Below are 18,227 nucleotides of genomic sequence, written 5' to 3'. Positions count from 1 at the left end.
CCTCCCACAGAATGGTTGGAAAATTTGCAACAGATTGTCGGAGGCCGTTTCTTAAGAAGAAAGATTTTATTTTTCTTAACCTCGACCCAGTTTTCGAAAAAAACAAACACAATGGCAATTTAAATTAACCCTGAAATAAAATTGATGCAGATAGCTATCCTCTAACCATCTTTAAAACAACTCAACGCGTTTTTGGACCAATGCGATGTCGTCGGTAATACCACGACGCATCTTTGGAACGCATCTTGGAATACACTCGCAATCATTTCGCGTAAGATAATCATTTTTTTGTCAAAACCTGTTTGGTTTTAGTTTTTCTCCCGTTTGTTTAACGTCGAGATTCTTGTCGAAGATAAAGAGACGGCTTGATTGCTTTCCGATATCCGTGACCCAGTGTGATGCACGTGGATTAAGAGATAGAGATAAAAAGAGAGCGAGGGAGAGAGAGAGCGAGAGGAATGAATATATGCGCTCACACATGCGGAGGAGAAGAAGAGCGTCAGTAATGACGTCAGGAGTACCACCGTTTCACTCGAGCATTACGTCGATAGTCGGACCGAGAGTCTGGGTCGAATAGAAGGGCGAACGGGGCGAGAGACGGAGGCGGGGGTTGGGGAGGCTGGGGAGAATAAAATAGAGAAAGAGAGAAAAATTTAAGGAGGGGAAGAAGGATGCAAAAGGAGGGAAGGAGGAGACGCGGTCTTGCCTCTCGAAGGGTTGTTCTCCCTCCCTCCCTTCCTTAAAATATATTTCAACCCCTCTTTGGAGAAAATGACTGGGAAGCACTTGTTGGTTATTAATTTTTTTTCTCTCTCATCTTCCGCTTCTGCTTATTCTCTCAAAGCATTGTATGAAATACATCGTACCAACTTCACGTTGAACTGCGTGCAATTTTTTGGACGAGTGTGTGTGTATAGGGGAAGATAAAAAATGGGGGAGCAACCTTGCCGATGGATTATAGATAAGCATGGATACATAGCGCGATGGATTTCAAAGGAGGAAAAAAAATTGAGGGAGGGTCGCGGCTTTTTACAAGCCACGTTCAAGAGGTCAAACTTCCCTTCTCTCAACGTTTTTCCATACCTGTAATGATAGCACCTCTTTAAAAATGAACCTTTTAACACCGTCAAGGCTACTCTTCGAGCTCGTGGTGAAGATACTGCACACCTGCTTGAACAAACGTATTCAGTCATCGATTACACAAATCTGGCAAAAAAATATTACACTTCAACTACATGGAACGTGTTTGGTGAATATTATGTTTTCGAGTTTGCTGAATCGAGAATACGATACGAGATTTGGAATTAAACGTGATATGCATTCTATATAAAACTCAAAATACGAGTTCAAGAAAAAACCTGAAGTAATGGAATTTTTTTAGTATGTGTACATTTTTTCCGGTTTCAGTGAGTGAAAATCTATAAGAAAAACAATATCAAAAAACAACCTGTGCAGTTTTTTGGCATCAGACCAGTGTTACGTGCCGCATTATTACAACCGTGAGGATAATCACGACGATGACGATGATTGAGAGGTACGAAGCTGCGCGTATCGTGTGTTATTGATTGTACACAATATACCATCTCCTCGTATACTCCGACGGTACAACTCGGTACCCACATAGATATGGTGAAAACCTCCGCGTACAGGGTTATGAAAGGATAGATTGTGAAGCGGACGAAAGCCTCAACCCTAATAGGTCACCCGGGGTGGATATCACCCCAAACATTTTTCAAACGCACTCCTCCGAGAGTCCCTGAGTCGTGTAAATGGGCCTCTTGGCGCCATACTTCGTGCGAAATGAAGACCTTTTATGTTCGACCCATTTCGCACTATCTTCAACTCTACCGATGTTTTACAATATTCAAACAGTCAATTTTGAATGAGAAAACTGAGCGAGCTTTTTCTGCGATGCTTAAACAACACCTAGACATTTTTTGTAACAAGCAAAATGTCACGTTTGGGGTCAATTTCACCCAGTGTGACAGTTATGCGATTCTACTAAGGTGTGTCTCACTGGGGTTAAGGGATGGTGTCTTAACTAGTTTATTGAAACACCGATCACCCTGATTTACGAACCGAACTCGACGAACATCCCACCGTGAAAACCGTCTCTAATTATTCCGTGGAACGTAGTCCTGACATCCACTGGATAGGATTGTTACCGTTGACTGCAGTAACTGATTGACCGAGACACGACACCATGAAAAGGAACACTAACCAGTCAACTGTCAACACTGCTCTACCCGCAAAGTACAAAGTCTTCTCAGGGTTTTAATGCAATACTTTGTCGAGAGTCTGTTTACCGGTGCTTTTGTGCCCCTTCGTATACCTCTAAAAGCGCGAGGTATTCTTTGTCCATCAAAGTCAGGTGACAACAATGAGACAACGAGGTTAGTAACCAAGAGGTGTACGATGCATGAAGGAACTCGAGCAGTGGTGTAATCAGAAAATGGTCTAAGGGTGGTCGGAATGTCCAGAAAACACCTTTCGCGCTCGTCTCGCGTTGTCGAATCAAAAACGGCTCGTTTGCTTTAACGGGGGTGGAACGGGGGATGAAAATCGGAGAAACAAATAAAGAAACCAACCCCAAGAGATTGTTCGAAAATCCTTCAGATGCGGGGCTATGGAGCAGTGATAGGCTCCGGTGTCCCGGCGATGCGGCGGGTGGAGAGGAGGAGGTCTGGCTGCTGACCGAGAAGAGGGGATGAAGCCCCGCAGTGCGGCGCGGTCGATACGCACCCCGTGGATCCCCGCGCCTCTCGACACCCTCGGCGCCTCACTGATCTGCACCTCGAGTCCTGGTACCCCGGTCTGCGGGCATAAACTCGCGGCGAATAATCGGGCGCTGTGTGAAACTTGGATGAATCTGCACGCGCCTCGAGCTGCGTTCGCCAGAATAAGACGCGGCAGTCATTTAAGAGGGGGTGCACAGCTTGGACGGTCTTAAATTCGTACATAATTTTAAGAGTTTCTATCTTTTTTTTTTTTTTTTTGGAAGGAAATGAAAACACTCGGAGTAATTTTCATTTTCTTTAAAAAAAGAAAAACTCCTAAAAATAATATGACTGAAACGCCCCCTTAAACCTCTTCGCCACCAATTCGTAGGACGACCTTCGAGCCTTCTTCCCCCTCTCGTCAGGGAATTCTCTCTTCTAATGCCCCGGCAGATAGTTGTACACTTCGGTTATTGCATCTCGAGGGGACTTGTTAACTTTGAGAGATATGAATGGGAACAGGGTCCACACCCAGTGTCAAATTGTTCAAGCCATTTCATGGGTCTGGGGATCATTTTGGCGGAGTTTTTCCACCCTTTCAATCATCAATTTGTTGCACAGAAATATGCAATTCACCATTGTCCAAATCCAATTTCAAACAATTTTTCAATTCCATGTTGTCCTAGGTTGTGGTCTGAATGGAACAAGAATTAAATTCTGTTAAAGGGAGTCGCCGAAGATTCATTTACAGCGTTAACTTATTTTCTTATTTCTCACGCTGTCAACATTCGGCAATGGTTAATTAATCACATTGAGACATATAATTACACATTAATGTAGCATCAGTATTTCCGGTAATTCTCCCCGAATGTAGCATATAAGCACTGTAACCCAACGTAATGGCATCCGCACAGAGAGAAAGATAGAGATAGATAGAGGGAGAGAGAGAGAGAGATAGAGAGAGGAAGATCGATAAAATGGCAAACGCGCGGTAGAGAACCGTCGAATTTTCCCTCCCTTCAGAGGGTTTGGTGAAAAACAAAAAAAAAACAAGTTACACCCAGGCCGAATTTATTCCCGGAAGAAAATTGGCGCAAAACAGTGTAAACTTGTCGAAAAATTGGAACTCGTAAGCAACAAAAGTTACGAAGTCAACAAGGGAATAAAACTGATATTTTCAAATTCCACCCTTGACTCGGAACTTTTTCCGGCTGCAAGCTGAAACAATCGTTCGAATCCTTTTACGGATTCCTCGTGTTTTGCGGTAATGGAGAGTGATAAAAACAACTCTGCAAGGAGGCGGAGGCGGAAAAAAAAATTTACCAAATCCCTACCGATCGATTGTTCGTCAATCAGTGACCAGACAAAAAACAAACCGTTCCCTCGAACGGAGCAAACTGCCACCGTGGCACGGAATTGACTCCCAATCAAACGATAAATCGTCATCAATCCCAGTGAAGCAGTGCCGAAGTAGTGCTGAACAAGCGAGATGAAGGGGCGCCGCTTTTATCACCCCCTGCTGCATGGGAGCCATCAATTCAGGTTCTACTTCTGGACGATTATTGTTTTCTCTGCGGGTGCTGGCTGCATCTATTTGTAATTTTTCTACGGGTTAAGAGGAATTCCAGAGGATTTCCCGTACGAAGGATTCCGTGGAATCCTTATGGAAATTGGCTGGGTTCTCAGTATGTTATAGTACATATACTCCCGAAGAAAAGTTCTCATGGAAACAAGTCCGAAAAATCCATAGTTTCCGAGATCCAGACTTCGGAAGGCGGGCGGATGGATTTTTTGACATCTATGGATTACGCGATTTTTGGGACTTGTGCCGATGAGAACTTTCGATCGGGAGGACATGTGCTGTACCACATACTGAAAATCCATCCAATTCAACCGGGAGCCGAATTCCATCAGGATTTTCCGGGATCCTTTCTCATTGATCATGTATCGATGATAAGAAATATCGGAAAGGGTCATTTTCTATCTTATATTCTCAGTATTCGCTATTCCGTTGGTTTCCTCCTGCGACAGGACTTCACCGTTTCGTACCATAGCCAACACCAGTCGTTGATTGTTAAAGTTGTCCATCCTCACTCCAGGAAGTACGCGTTTGAAGATACCAAGCGGTTGGAACCAGATCATTGATCACGCGTGTCAGGAGCTCGTAATTTTTACGTTGCTTATGGATCGAGGGAATACCAAGCAATTTCACCACCGCAGGATTCGATCGTCTGCAAAACGAAAGGCAGAGGCGAAGATCGACCCTCTTATTTTCGTCGGTGTCGTTTACCGCCAGTTTCCACGAGAGAGTGTACCACGTACATACCTGTGCAGAAATCAATAGACCTGACGGTCGACTTTGGCGAAGGATACGCCGGAATTTCGTCCCGGGTTTTGTAAAGTGCCGCGGTACCTCCATGGAAGTATTATTGAAGGCTCCTCTTCGTGACGTGCCGTACAATCGACGTGTGCAGAAAGGTGACGACGACGCGAATTACGCGTCTACAACGTTGTCTATTCTAATAATAGAAATGCAGAGATACCGACGCGTTCCTTACACAGCGTTGTAACCGTCGCCGTTACCCAACCAAAGATTAAATTCCACTTTGTCTTCGCAACTCTCGAGGCACGAGGCGAGGTGCAACTCTGTGTTCAGGTACATTGGTGGCGTACGTTGGTCTGACTTTTGCAGCAGCGCGAGCTTACCAGGCAAAAGCTCGATGTGCAGCCACTACCAAAGCCAGAGAGGTTGGACAATGAGGCTGAGAATTTTCCTCAATAATTTTCCCGAGTTCATCCTTTGCTGGTGAAACTTTTGTCAAATGGCACCTACTTGAACCAAGTGTTGAAAAGTTTCACAGTAGGCTTTTTTTTACGCACGGGCAATTATGCGAACATTTTTACCAAACCATCAATTTAACAGACGCTGAAGTTTTGCCGATAAGTGCAATCGTGACTTGCGTGCAAAAATTTTCGAAATACATGCCGATCATCCGGTATACCGGTTGTGTAATTTTCCACTGTCGAAACCAGCACTTATCTCGTTCTCCGTGTGCTTCTGCGTATATGTATGATATTTGTACGAACGTTTTATATCTTCTGGTTCGTGCCTCTGACCGCGTGATCCATTCGTGATTTTTATTACGTCTCGTTATTCGTTGTGTTTCACGTACAACACCTGATTGCGATAAAGTTGATGCATGTTAATTCCTATCTTTCGCTCTCTGACTGCGAAATATTTTTCGGTATTTTCATTGTTCGATCAATTATTTCTCCCCAAATTCACAACAAAAATGAAGATACAAACGAACAGCTCCAAAACTGTGAAAATGACTGAAATTGACAGACTCTTTTTATCACTGCGCGTACAAGTTAAGTAACATCCGCAGAATCGGAGATCGCGTTGTTGGTCCAGTCGGTCGGGAATAGACGGTCTCTGCCACGCCGTAGTGGTTAAAAGATTCCGCGTGCAGAGAGCCGTGCCTATTGTTACGTGACTCACTGCTCCAGTCAGTCTCTCTCTCATTCTCTCTCTCTCTCCGTCCTTTTTGCCAACTCAAAGCTTGATACAAGCTCAGAGCAATAGAGCTGCAAGCTGAGCAGCAGCGTCGTCAGCGTAGGTATACAGAGTGACGAAGAGACAGAGATAGAAGGAAGAAGAGAGCCTGCCGGTGCAGGGTAGATTGAACGTAATATGGCTCTTCCTCCGCTCACTGTGTGTGTGTATACATGCGTTATAATATTATATATTGCATACGTATACGGACTTGGTATGGGAACTATTCACGAGTATCATGGTAGTCACGGTCAGTCGCAGCGACACGCGCCCCAGCCGAAATCCGCCTTAGAGTTGGTACCGAGCAGCCGGCAGAAGGTCGGAAGCAGTAAAGGATTTGATTGGAATTAGCCAGGGCTTCCCGTGTTAAGAAGTCCCGATCAGGCCCCGATCGGGTTTAAACCGGGTTTCCCCGAAGAATGCGTTTCTTCGGTAAAAGGTTGGCAGCGGCTGGGGATTCGATAGGAATTCTCCTATTAGGGAGTCCCGATCAGGCCCCGATCGGGCTTAAACCGGGTTTCCCCGAAGAATGCGCTATCGCCTGGAAATCACGATCACGATGAAATATAAGCGTTTCTCACCGACCTACAAAGCTGTATTATAACAGCAATCTATTAGTCGACACTTGAGCGAGATTGACATTGAGATCTACGTTATTAAACGAAATCGCGTGCGTGTCGAGCTCACAATTACTGAAACCTGCTACGTCGTACATCGCGTACAATATTTACAGCCATAATTCTTAGTCTCACGTTCAAAACTTTCAACTTTGACCCCTGGCGATAACGATAAATTGAAGTTCAAAAAATTATGTACCACAGCCTTAGTTTTGTTCGGCAAAGAAAATTATCGGGATTTATTCTAGCTTCCCGATCAGGGCCCGACTGGTTTTGCATTAAAATTGAAAATTCGTCAAAAAGATCAAACTCCACCCGGTTCAAAGCCTGTAATTCATCCTTATTCCATCAGTTCCCGGATTTAAGGGATCCCCTTCACTTCCCTACTTCCAGAAATTAAACCACAACTGCAGTTGCGGGGCGTCGTCAGCGGCAAGCTCGAATCCTGTCGAGTATTGGGTGCCGGGTAAAACTCGACGAAGTTACCTGCCGTGGGCACGTTCAGGTTCCTTCCGGTCTGACCATTCATTCGTTCGGTGATCGCGCTCCACCCGCTCATTCATACCGCACAGTGCGTTCATTCGCTGATTAGTCATCGTGGATTTCGCGGAGGTGAGGCTCAGACTAGTGTTCCTTGTCCGGATAGAACCGGAGAATCCGGGCGACTCGCTGTCTGCAATTTCGTCCGATGAACCCGCCTTTCTTGACTATAGGTACCTATCGCCACGATCTCTGTCTGCGTATTCGGACTGCATCTAGGTGTAATAATTGTCCGTTGGACGAGGATAAGCGATGCCTACCAAAGTTTACAAGATCGCTGCATCGATGGACTGTATAAAACCCTTTATGGCACAGTGTCTCGTATATGAGACACCTCTTTAGCATCGGTTATTCAAAATTTATACTCAGGAGTTTTCGGCGTTGCTGAAAACGAATTCGACGTCAGGATTTCAAAATTGAAGATGCTGGATCAAATATGGCTGACTAAAAATATAAAAATTGATATTCAAAGGGTCAAGGCCAGTCATGCCAATGCCGTCCAAAATGATTGAGCAGACGAGAATTCGGCCGATTTGGCAAAATGTTCACGTCATTCGAAGGGTAAAATCGCGTCAGAAGTAGGATACATGAAATTATGTCGCGTCATGTGAAGACTTTTGATATTACTTTTGACTTATTTATTACTAAGGTGTAAATAAGAAACAGCAGCCAGGTGTATTTGTTCAGGGATCGCAGAACAACATTTTTTTTTCTTTTATACCGTCTTACGGACGTCGATGATAATATGTGTACTGTGAGAGATAAGGGGATAAAAAAAAAAAAAAAATCGAATTGTACAAATACAATATAACGCCGGGGGGATTTGGTGAGGCGTGAGATAACCAGTTGGATCCAGTATTTCATCATCGTAACGCCGGTTCTCGTATAAGGTATATTATTATACCACTTGACGTATATAGATTTACCTTGTCTCTTTTCGGTCATCCCTCAGCACACAATGAGCACAAAAGCGACTCGGAGATCAGAGATAACGGATACTGTGTTTACATATATACATATATATATATATATGTATATATATTTATGTGTATATATACGGATAACTGTATAAGAACGACAAAAAACTTGTCGGAAATAAAACTCTATGAGGATTTTAAAAAAGGAATTAATAACAATTTTATAGACAACTTTAAGAGAGCCGTGAAGGAAATATTGGCCCAAGACCAACAGTTGCATAACTCGGGGCTTGGCTTGGCCTGAAAATGCGATGTTGATGCTGTTATAAGGAAGAGGAATAGAAATCAACAAAAAAAAAGAAGAACAGGTAGTTGCCAAAAAATATCACGATACGAAAACTGGGATAATTCGGTTTCGCGAAGAGAAACTACAACTAAACGTACGATGATTGAAAAGGAAATTTTCAAACGTATTACACCTATCAACAGAAATTTATTTACTCTGTGTAATGTGAAAACTTTTGAATTATTATGTTAGGAGCGAGATTTAGTATAATAGAATTATCGTTATAACGCATTAGATACGAATAGTTTTACTGTAATACGATGTTTTTTAGTTCTTCCAAAAATACAGTTTTCATTATCTAAAATTCACGGTGTTTCGTCGTTCATTGTAACCAACTACCTGGTATCTGTTGTAAGTAACAAAACACCCTGAATCAAAAAAAAAGACAAGTCGAAACGATAAACATTAAATTTTACTGCTAATAGCTGTAACGCAAAAACTAGACATCATCGAGTAAAAATAAATATAGTTTCATAATGAGGCTAGATAGGTATTTAAAAATTACCGAGCCCCTTCCTTGTTACAAAATTATACGCATCATGGTCGCACGGATTCGGAACGTTAAAACTATTTATCGATTTCCCAGTAGTGTCGAGTTCCCGTTCTATGGTATACATATACGCACAGTCTGTTATACAGGATCACCTACAGATATATATGTCTGCTCCACCTCTGGGTGTACATAACGTTGTACACCGTGTATAGTACAGGCCTATTTACCTTATACCTACTCCCCCGATTCCGCCGTCCTCGGTTTTCCGCGGAGTCTAGACTGCGGAGGTTGGCAACTCGGTGCGAAAAGTAATATGGGAAAGGGAACGAAAATATTCAGCATTTCTACGTGAATTTTGAATATTTTCTATCCAGATAACCAAAAATTATTCGTGTCTCCTTCTATTCTCGAGGAGAACAATTTTTTATTATCATACTCGACACGTTTGTTATGTAAAATAAATTTTAAAAAAAAATTTAGGTACCTCATTTATCGACAATTTCAACTGTATTTTGAATTTAAAATTCATCGTCAGGTAGAGCCTGAAGAATCTTGGTTTTTTTTTCTTTCTTTACTGACTAAAGAAATGAACAAATCGCTCGGAAGTTTGAGAAAACAAATTCTAGCTCCAAATAAGGGTCTCTGGTGGAGAATTCTCGGGAAATTTCGCTTTACTCGAGACGATAAAAAAAAGTGTTGAGAAAATTGAGAAATCGTATCTCGAATGATATTCAACTTGTCTAATTTTTTTCCGTGAAAGAAAAAAGAGAAATTAACAATTTTCCTAGGAATAATAATAACAAGGCACGGTCTATAAACCCGAGTGGCTAAACTCTGCGGCTAGTTTACACGCCTCGATTTAAATTTGCATTAACGTGACGGACACACTCGCCTTTGCGTTTGCGTTAGCGTCGCGTGTTCCTGACTTCGATGGAGTAACGACGACGACGACGACGGTGGTTGTGGTCCTTCGCTTCGCACGTCTGCACTCAGCGCGGGATGAATCTTAATCGGGGCATAAGTGACGATGCCTTAGACTCCCTAAAGTGCGAAACATATCCGCGAAAGCTCCCGGAATACCGGGAAACTAAAACTATGGTTCAATCCTCTAAAGTAATAATAACAACAACAACAGCAGCAACAATAATAATAATAATTATTGTTGTTGTTGTTGTTGTTGTTATTAACCAAAATATACATCAAATTGACGCATTCCTCAGATGTCTATATTTCACACAACATTTACGATGCATTGCTTAAAAAATATTATATTCGGTGTATTTCTACATATATCCTTTTCTTTTTTTTTCGGTAATTAAATTTCAACACGCTTGATACCTGATATTATTTTTCCAAATTCAAGCGCGAACTTGAATTCTTGATAATCGAAATCTACGGGGAGTGGATTTTTTTTCGTTTTTTTCTTCTGCTTATTAATTTTCAAAAATTCGAAACGCAATTGGAGTAAGTAGATATAACGTAATATGGATCATACGACACGTCGCGTCGGTTTGTGACTCGTGTCTTAGGAGTTGTCCAGCCTTGGAACGAGGTGTTGAGTTGCAGTTCTCTGATATATTTACTTTATTGTTCAACTATTTTCTGGTTTTTTATTTTTTTCACAACTTCTATCGGGCGTAGTTTCTATCAGAAATCGCGTATACGGCGAAGTCTTCGATTTCCAATGCACGTCAACTAGACTGCGATGCATGTTAGTTAGGTTAAATTTTTCCAGCAGTGTAAGTAATAACGTTAAGTACTAACTTCAACATCCTTCTATATATCTCAAATTTTGAACCCTTTAAATTTTGATTTTCAAAATACACCAAAGGCGTGTCAAAGCCCTTCTCTATTCCCGAATATTGCACCGATTTAACAATCTCGAAGGAATTTGTATTGATTCCCGCTGGACGTCGAATTCGATCGCTACGTACAGTACCAGATTTAGTACTTCAAACGAAAAAAAGCTCGTAGTAAGAAAAGAAAAAAAAAGCAACCGAGATCTAAAATCTGATGAATAAGAATTCTAAATCGAGATCTAAAATCCTTGTCACCCGTGGTCAGCGGCCATCTTGTATGGTACCCATCGGTAGGACCCCCGAGACCCGCCGATCAACGTCGGAATAAAAATAATCCGCGTAGAAAAACGTGGTTCGAAAAAAGAAATGGAAAAAAAAGAGACCGCGCGAAAAACCGTAAAAAGAAGAAGAAGAGTGCAGCATCCATCTTACAGGAAATACCGGTGCAGGGCAAACCGAGGGTAGACGAACGATAACTTGAACGGGGCGTCGCAAGCTTGCCGGAGAACGTGTGCGAAAAGACGGAAGATAACGAAGAAGAAGAAGAAGAAGAAGAAGAAGAAGAAGAAGAAGAAGAAGAAGAAGAAGAAGAAGATGAAGATGAATAAGAAGAAGATGACGATGATGAAAGCGAAGAAGAAGAAGAAGAAGAAGAAGAAAACAAAAGGAAGAAGAGGACGAAGCACAAGCACACGTACACCGTGCCGCGTAGATACGCGCTGTTGAGCTTGCGCGCTTCGTCGGGGTGGGGCGCGCGTATCTAGGGCCTTGGAGGGGGCTGGGGGTTGGGGCGTGGGGCGCGGGGGGCGCCGGGGGGGATAAGCGGCAACCCGCGGTGCACGGTAGCCGGGCGGTTGAGGAAGAGCGACGGTGATGGCGTTGGGGGGTGGGGGGGAGGCAGCGGAGGCGTCGCGCGGGTCGATGCTGCCGTCGGCGGTGGCGGTGGGGGCGGCGGGGGCGGCGTAAGCTGCTGGCGGAGGAGCGACGGTTAGTCAGTCTTTGGTGCTCCCGAAGCCGCGCTGCACGCTACTCCTACATCGAAACACCGTCGCCGCAGCCATGGGTGATAAGGTATTTGTGCTAAGAGAGAAAGAGGAAGGAGAGCAGCTAAATCACGATCCACGATCGATATCTCAGGGGATCGTTCTTACCGACGACGGAATTAATTAAACTACAGACTTTTAACGACGCTCTTGACCGTTTGCTCGTTGTTGTTGTTATTATTCTTCTAAATTTAATACACGCGCGTTCTCAAATGCAGACGATAGTTGTAAAAAATTCGATTTTTTTTCATTGATTTTTTTTCCTAAAGAAGAAGAAAAAGTAATAATAATAATAATACATTAGACGATTTAACGACGATATTTTGTATATGCGCAGCGGTTAGACAGCGGGAACGGAAAATTATCCACGAAGATTCCCCTGCCAATCACATTTTCCTTCGGAAAGTCCCTTTAAATACCATTCCTCAAACACGTTAACGGCTATCCCCTTGTATGTACTCGCGGTTCAGTCGAGAAAACTTGATAAAATAAACTATACGGTGGCAAAATATTATAGACAAAAACGATAATGGTGATCGAATTTGGGAAGAATTTTTTTTTTTTGACGGAGGGGGTGAAGTTTCCGGGCGGACGAGGAGGAAGAAGAAAAGGAGATGGTGAAGGGTGAGGAGGAAGAGGAGGAGGAGGCGAGGCGGTGGCTTTGAGAAAGAGGAACACCAATTTCCTCTTTTCTTTACCTCGCTTCCGTCTCTCCTCTGATCTGATCCTTGATAGCTTTTCGTTTTGTTTCGTTTCTTTTTTACATCTGCTTCGTCTTAAAAGAAACAAAAATCCGAGGTCCACGCATACACGGAGTGATTATTATTATGTCTATTGTCCACTTGCACAGAAGCTTGAAATACGAAAGCTTTCCGTAGGCTTATAAATTAATTAGTAGTGCACAAATGGAATAAAAGATTGCCGCAAAGGAGAACAAAAAAAAAAAAAAAAAAGAACTTTGTTTAGAAAAAAAGGGATTCGATGATACAAAGAAAAAAAAAAGATTCAATGAAAATTCACCGCAGATACGTTGAAAACTTGGAAGAAAAAACGATCGAAACGAAATCGACTACGAGCGAAAATCGAATCAGATTCTTCCTCCAACCTTCCTCACGTAAGCCCCAGATAATTAACGCTTTCAGTCACGAAATTCGGTTACCTGTGAATGCAAAGAAAAAAAAATCGGAATTTTGCATGGCATAAAAAAAAAGGGTCCCACTGGGGTGGCTGCTGTGACTGAAAGGGTTAATCGGTGCGTGCCGGCACCTCCTCTAAATTCAACCGACTAAACGTGACCTTCTCTTCGATCCTATTTCTCCTCTCCTTCTCCTCCTGCTCACCACGCCCCACTATCGCCATCGTTACAAGCACCTAGTCGTACACACACACATGTTTAAGGGTGAGACGCGCAAAATGGGCCATCTTGCACAATCAAACGGTTTTCAAAAGAAAAAGAAAAATTTCGATAACGCTTGAAACGTATTTTTAGGCAACAAAAAACCAGAAAAATGCTTCGTTAAAATTGATTGATCTAACGTTATTCTTCCCTTAAGGGGGCCCATTTTGATACATAGATACAGTGCCTTAAGTGTCCGCCATGAAACGAAACGGAATTAAAATTCAATCCGAATATCTCTGTTTTCGACACCCTTGTTTTATAGTATCCTGTAAATTAGGTCATCGCGTTACTGGTCCGTTATCTCCTCGTTTCTTTATTTCGTCAAAAAAAAAATTCTCCCCTCAACATCAGTTCCTTCCTTCGTTTACACCTCTGCATGCGCGAGTACCTTCCGAGTTGTTCCCGACGCCACCGCATCCGGAACAGCGGCAGCACCGTCGTCCGCAAACCGAGTTTACACCGGTCGATCAGACTCAACGTCACCTGGCGCCGGAACGGCGGCGACGCACAAAAGATATACTTCAAACCTTGAAAAAGAAAAAATGCTTCCCCGTTTCTGAAACGCTCCCAAAATCCGTAGATAGTCGAGGAAAACAGGCTAAAATTACAACCACGGTGAATATTGGCGATAAAATCGTTTCCACCATCTCGGGTTCAATCTCAAGTTAAATTGTTCCATCTTTGTCGGTTAGTTTACGCGCATTCTACTTTTTTCTTTTCGTTTTTTTTTTTTGGGATTCTAAATGAATCACATCTTAAATCATTTATAATTAATCTTCGACATTTGAAGAAGAATTCATTTCTTAAACCCTCCTCTCAGCTCGTTGAACCTTACCTTCTATACGTGTAGGTACAACTCTTACCCAATATACCCTTACCCCCCTTTGCATATAGGTATATATGGCGTTTATTCTTTTCGCTATGTTGCGTCTGCGCGGCTATCTAGATATTTTACATCGCGTGTAACCGGGTGGTTACCAAAGTATGCAATATTATCGGACGTAGATAGGTAAACACATCGTACGAAATAATCATAATGATAATAATAACGATACGCCCAACCCTTGGCAGACATGACAAAAAATTCTATATCTAACGATTTATAAAATTTTTAATTAAAATTTCAGTCATTTTTGGTCCTAAGCAACGAAAAAAAAAAAATTGCCCCGATAAATGTACTTTGCTTTTGGCTCTGCCTCTGCGGCCTGTTCAGCATCAGATCGAGAGAGGTTCGCGGATCTATACGGTCGGTTTTAGCCGGATAGTAACTACTTCCGGCGACTGCGCAAACTTGCTTCTCTCCGCATGTATATATGTACGTACGTATATATGCGTACCTACACCTACGTACGTACGTATTATACATACGTAAAACGCGGTTTGCGCCAAGGACGTAGCGTCGATTGAAAAGGTCGATCCTTTTAACGCAAAACCTCGATAGGATGGATTATGTAGACGTAGGCCGTGCCTCGAACACCGTCTCCATTTATAACGACAATCGAAACGTTCCGTGATCAATTTTCGAGAAAATAAGAAATGCGGTAACCCATGTAAAAGTAGAGGTAAAGGAAGTAATGAACGGTTTTCTAAAAACGATCGGTTCTGAAGGTAAAAGAAACGGTTGAAAATAACGATCTAGGGTTGAACAATTTTTTAAGTCGAATTGCAAAAGAAGACGAATAATAATTGAAAATCGTATTTTTTATTCCCTTTTTATACAATCATAGTATAAAGTTTGATAGAAAATATGAATAGCACGTAGTTCTTTGAATAGAGAAACAGAAAGACTGTTTTTTTTCTTCCTTTTTTCTCACGCCTCGTGTAAATTGACGAATCAGAAGCTACATCATGTAGAAAATGGTAAACAATTTGAAGAGTCGGATGCGCGCGCAAAGAGACATAATTATTATCTGAGGCTTTTGCGCTCGAGTCAAGTTTTCGCTTCTTTCCCCTCTTTATTCAGCCCTACGTTCCCACATTCTCAATTTCTGTTCAGGGACAATTTCCGTTCGAAAATTCACACATTTCATCTAATTCTTGATCTTACCCTTGATCACTTTTGCATGGTTCAAAAGTAGCCTTTTTTTTTCTCGTCTTGCAAATTTTCGCTTCTTCAATGCGCTTCGAAAAATGACTGTAGAAACTTTGGATGGCGGCGAAGGGGAAGAGGATAGATAGACGAAGAGGAAGTTTCCCCCTCTCTAAATTGGAGAAAGAGACGCAGACCAGATGGCGCCATGGGAGTCGAGTTGCGATAGGTTAGGTTAGGTTAGGTCAGAGGGCGCGCATCGATCGGTGGAAAAGACCTCCTTATAAATTCATGGAACAATTTGATTCTCCCGCCTTTTTCTTTTTTCTGCTACCCCGCATAGCGATGGATTTAGCGCCAGGAATAGAAGCGTAATAATGGAAACATTAGCAGCAAAAATCGAGTCTTTTCTTTTTGTTGCAACTTTATTTTCAACTCTACTCTTCCTCACTCTCCTTCTCTCCCTCTTTGGAATCACTTTTCTCCTTCTCCGTTACCTCCGTGTCCGGTTTTACCCACAATCCGAATTCGCCAATCATCGTGTGGACCGTATTACAGACTTACAGAGAAGCCGATCAATATGATTTCACTTTACCACCACCACCCCCAAACTTCCGCCCCTCAAACCAATCGCGTTGCGATATCTCGAATCGAGGAAATTTTCCCCGCCGACTTTTTTTTGTTCGCCACACAACTTTCCCACTCACAATATGCCCAAAACTTTCGTGTAGATTCGAAAGTTTATCCAAATTGTACAATTAATTCTAATCTACACCGTTGGAACGTTCGTTAATTTTCGAAATATATTCCCTGCCTACGGAACGTTCCAGTTTCAAACTAACCACGGTGTACAAAAGTCGAAAAAAATGCAATATCCAGGAAAGTTCAGTTCGTCGGAAATTCGTTGCGCGATGGATAACTTGAACCCCATTTAGGTGTGTGTGTGTTACACTTTTATCTTTGTAGTAATTTTCACATTCGATACAACGCGGTAATAAACGATTTATCGCATCGAGTCCTGGCATAGGTACACGAACGGCTCAAATACCACCCTTAAGATACCCCAGCGATTTTCCCATCCTCTTCTTCTCCCCGACTTTTGCAAGGCTTCTGTTGAGCCTCTATTTCTCCTTATATCTCCCTCTCTCCGTCCAAAGTGTACAATCCGTGTCTCGTTGATAGTATATCAGTTATGCATTTGAAATCATCTGAACTAATGACGCATAAAAACATATCTCTTTGTAAATAAAAACTCGTCCAAATCAAATGAGAAAAAAAAGAAAACAAATCTCGTTACATCATCTGGTACCGTGATTATTATTATCTTTAAACTTATTAATACATCAACGAGATTTTACGACACTTGGAACGAACTCGAACGAATAAATATTAGTAAACTTCTAAAATGAAGTCAGTAACGTTACCGTAACGACAAGTGTTTAAGAAAAATCGCTACTTGGCATCCTTAGACATGTTCAAAATTTGATTTACTATTGAAAAGTCAGCTCGTCGAAAGTCATTTTTAAATTGTCCGCTAACGATTATTTTTAACCTCAGGTTTCGTCGCGTTAACGTTACTAAAACTTTAGCCTGCGATCTCGAATTATGTAATGTATAGTACACCCACACCTAGGCTCCGGAAGCGATTAGAACTAGAGGGGCTCCGTAAGCCAGCCGTTCTCTGAGGTTGAAACACGGTCGCCTATCTATTATTCGTCATTCTCTTGGGTTTCGAGGCTTCCGTCAATTTGAAAAAGGGATTCAAACGAACCAAAGAACGATTAGCTCCTTAATTTTTTCTTTTCCTCGTTTTCTTTGTTCGCCTAAGGTATTATTGTTATTATTGTTATTATTACTACACACACGCGCACGCGCGATAGAATATTACGCATTGGGTTATAATTAATAAAATAGTGATAATTACAAAATGCGAGCAATGACCATGCAGGCGTCATTATCGACTCGTATCGTTAACGAACCTCTGCTCTAATTCGACGTAGGCACGCCTTCGCGCGTTTTTATAAACGGTACATCGATGAAAAAATTATTACCCTAGTTAATTTTTGAAAGAGAAAAACATGAAATCGAAATCGCTAACGACAATTAAAATAAAATATCGTTAATAATAACAACGTAAGGGTTTTTACCAAAGTTTTTATCAAGCCTCGCGGTTGTTAATTAACGCAATGCCTTAGGTTAGATTAAGTTAGGCAAGGTTATGTTTCACGCAGAGACAACGACCAGATTTTAGTCGTTGAACTCGTGACAGACCTGAATAACCCTAACTCAACCTGACCCGACAACTTGCGCGATAAATTAATATGCAGAACTTGCTACCCTCGCCTTCCCGCCACCCTTGTACCCAACTTCGCAAACTCTAACCTAACCCTTGCCTACCCTCGATTCTAACCTCTCGTGCAGAGTTCAACATATTACACTCACGTTCCCGATATAACGTTAAGTAGTTACGGTACGTGATAAACGTACGAATAGTAGTAGTAACCATTATGTTTACGGTATCGGTAACAGGCACGAGCTTATCGTCTCTTGGTACTGTAGGTAGGAAAAATAGGAAAAATACGACATACACGCGTTACGACGACGAAACTACTTTACCTCTAATTATTAGCGCTGTGCGATTATTCGATTGATCGGTTTATCAATTAATCGATTGATCCACGGTCTCTCGATCATTAATCGGCAACTTCGATCAATTGAAAATACGACTAACCGAAATGGTCGATTAATCGACAGATCACTCAGCTCTACTA

At 42.1% G+C, this 18,227-nt stretch overlaps 1 protein-coding gene across 6 annotated transcripts in view; it reads left to right on the top strand.

The window, feature by feature from the left end:
- The window catches only part of LOC124309287 (sodium/potassium-transporting ATPase subunit alpha), a 51,177-nt gene that overhangs the window by 6,067 nt on the left and 26,883 nt on the right, over positions 1-18,227 (top strand). For 2 of the 6 annotated variants that reach the window (XM_046772784.1, XM_046772782.1), the window contains exon 1: positions 11,984-12,056. The exons of the other annotated variants lie outside the window; for them this stretch is intronic. In XM_046772784.1, coding sequence (XP_046628740.1) covers positions 12,045-12,056 — 12 coding nt within the window. In that variant the 5' untranslated portion in view covers positions 11,984-12,044. Of the gene's footprint in view, positions 1-11,983; positions 12,057-18,227 lie in introns of those variants that run through there. 6 annotated transcript variants of the gene reach the window in all.

Source organism: Neodiprion virginianus, chromosome 7, assembly GCF_021901495.1.
Source record: "Neodiprion virginianus isolate iyNeoVirg1 chromosome 7, iyNeoVirg1.1, whole genome shotgun sequence".
In the NCBI taxonomy this organism is placed as follows: domain Eukaryota; kingdom Metazoa; phylum Arthropoda; class Insecta; order Hymenoptera; family Diprionidae; genus Neodiprion; species Neodiprion virginianus.
The sequence above is the reverse complement of the archived record's forward strand: the minus strand, read 5'-3'. Positions and strand labels throughout refer to the sequence as shown.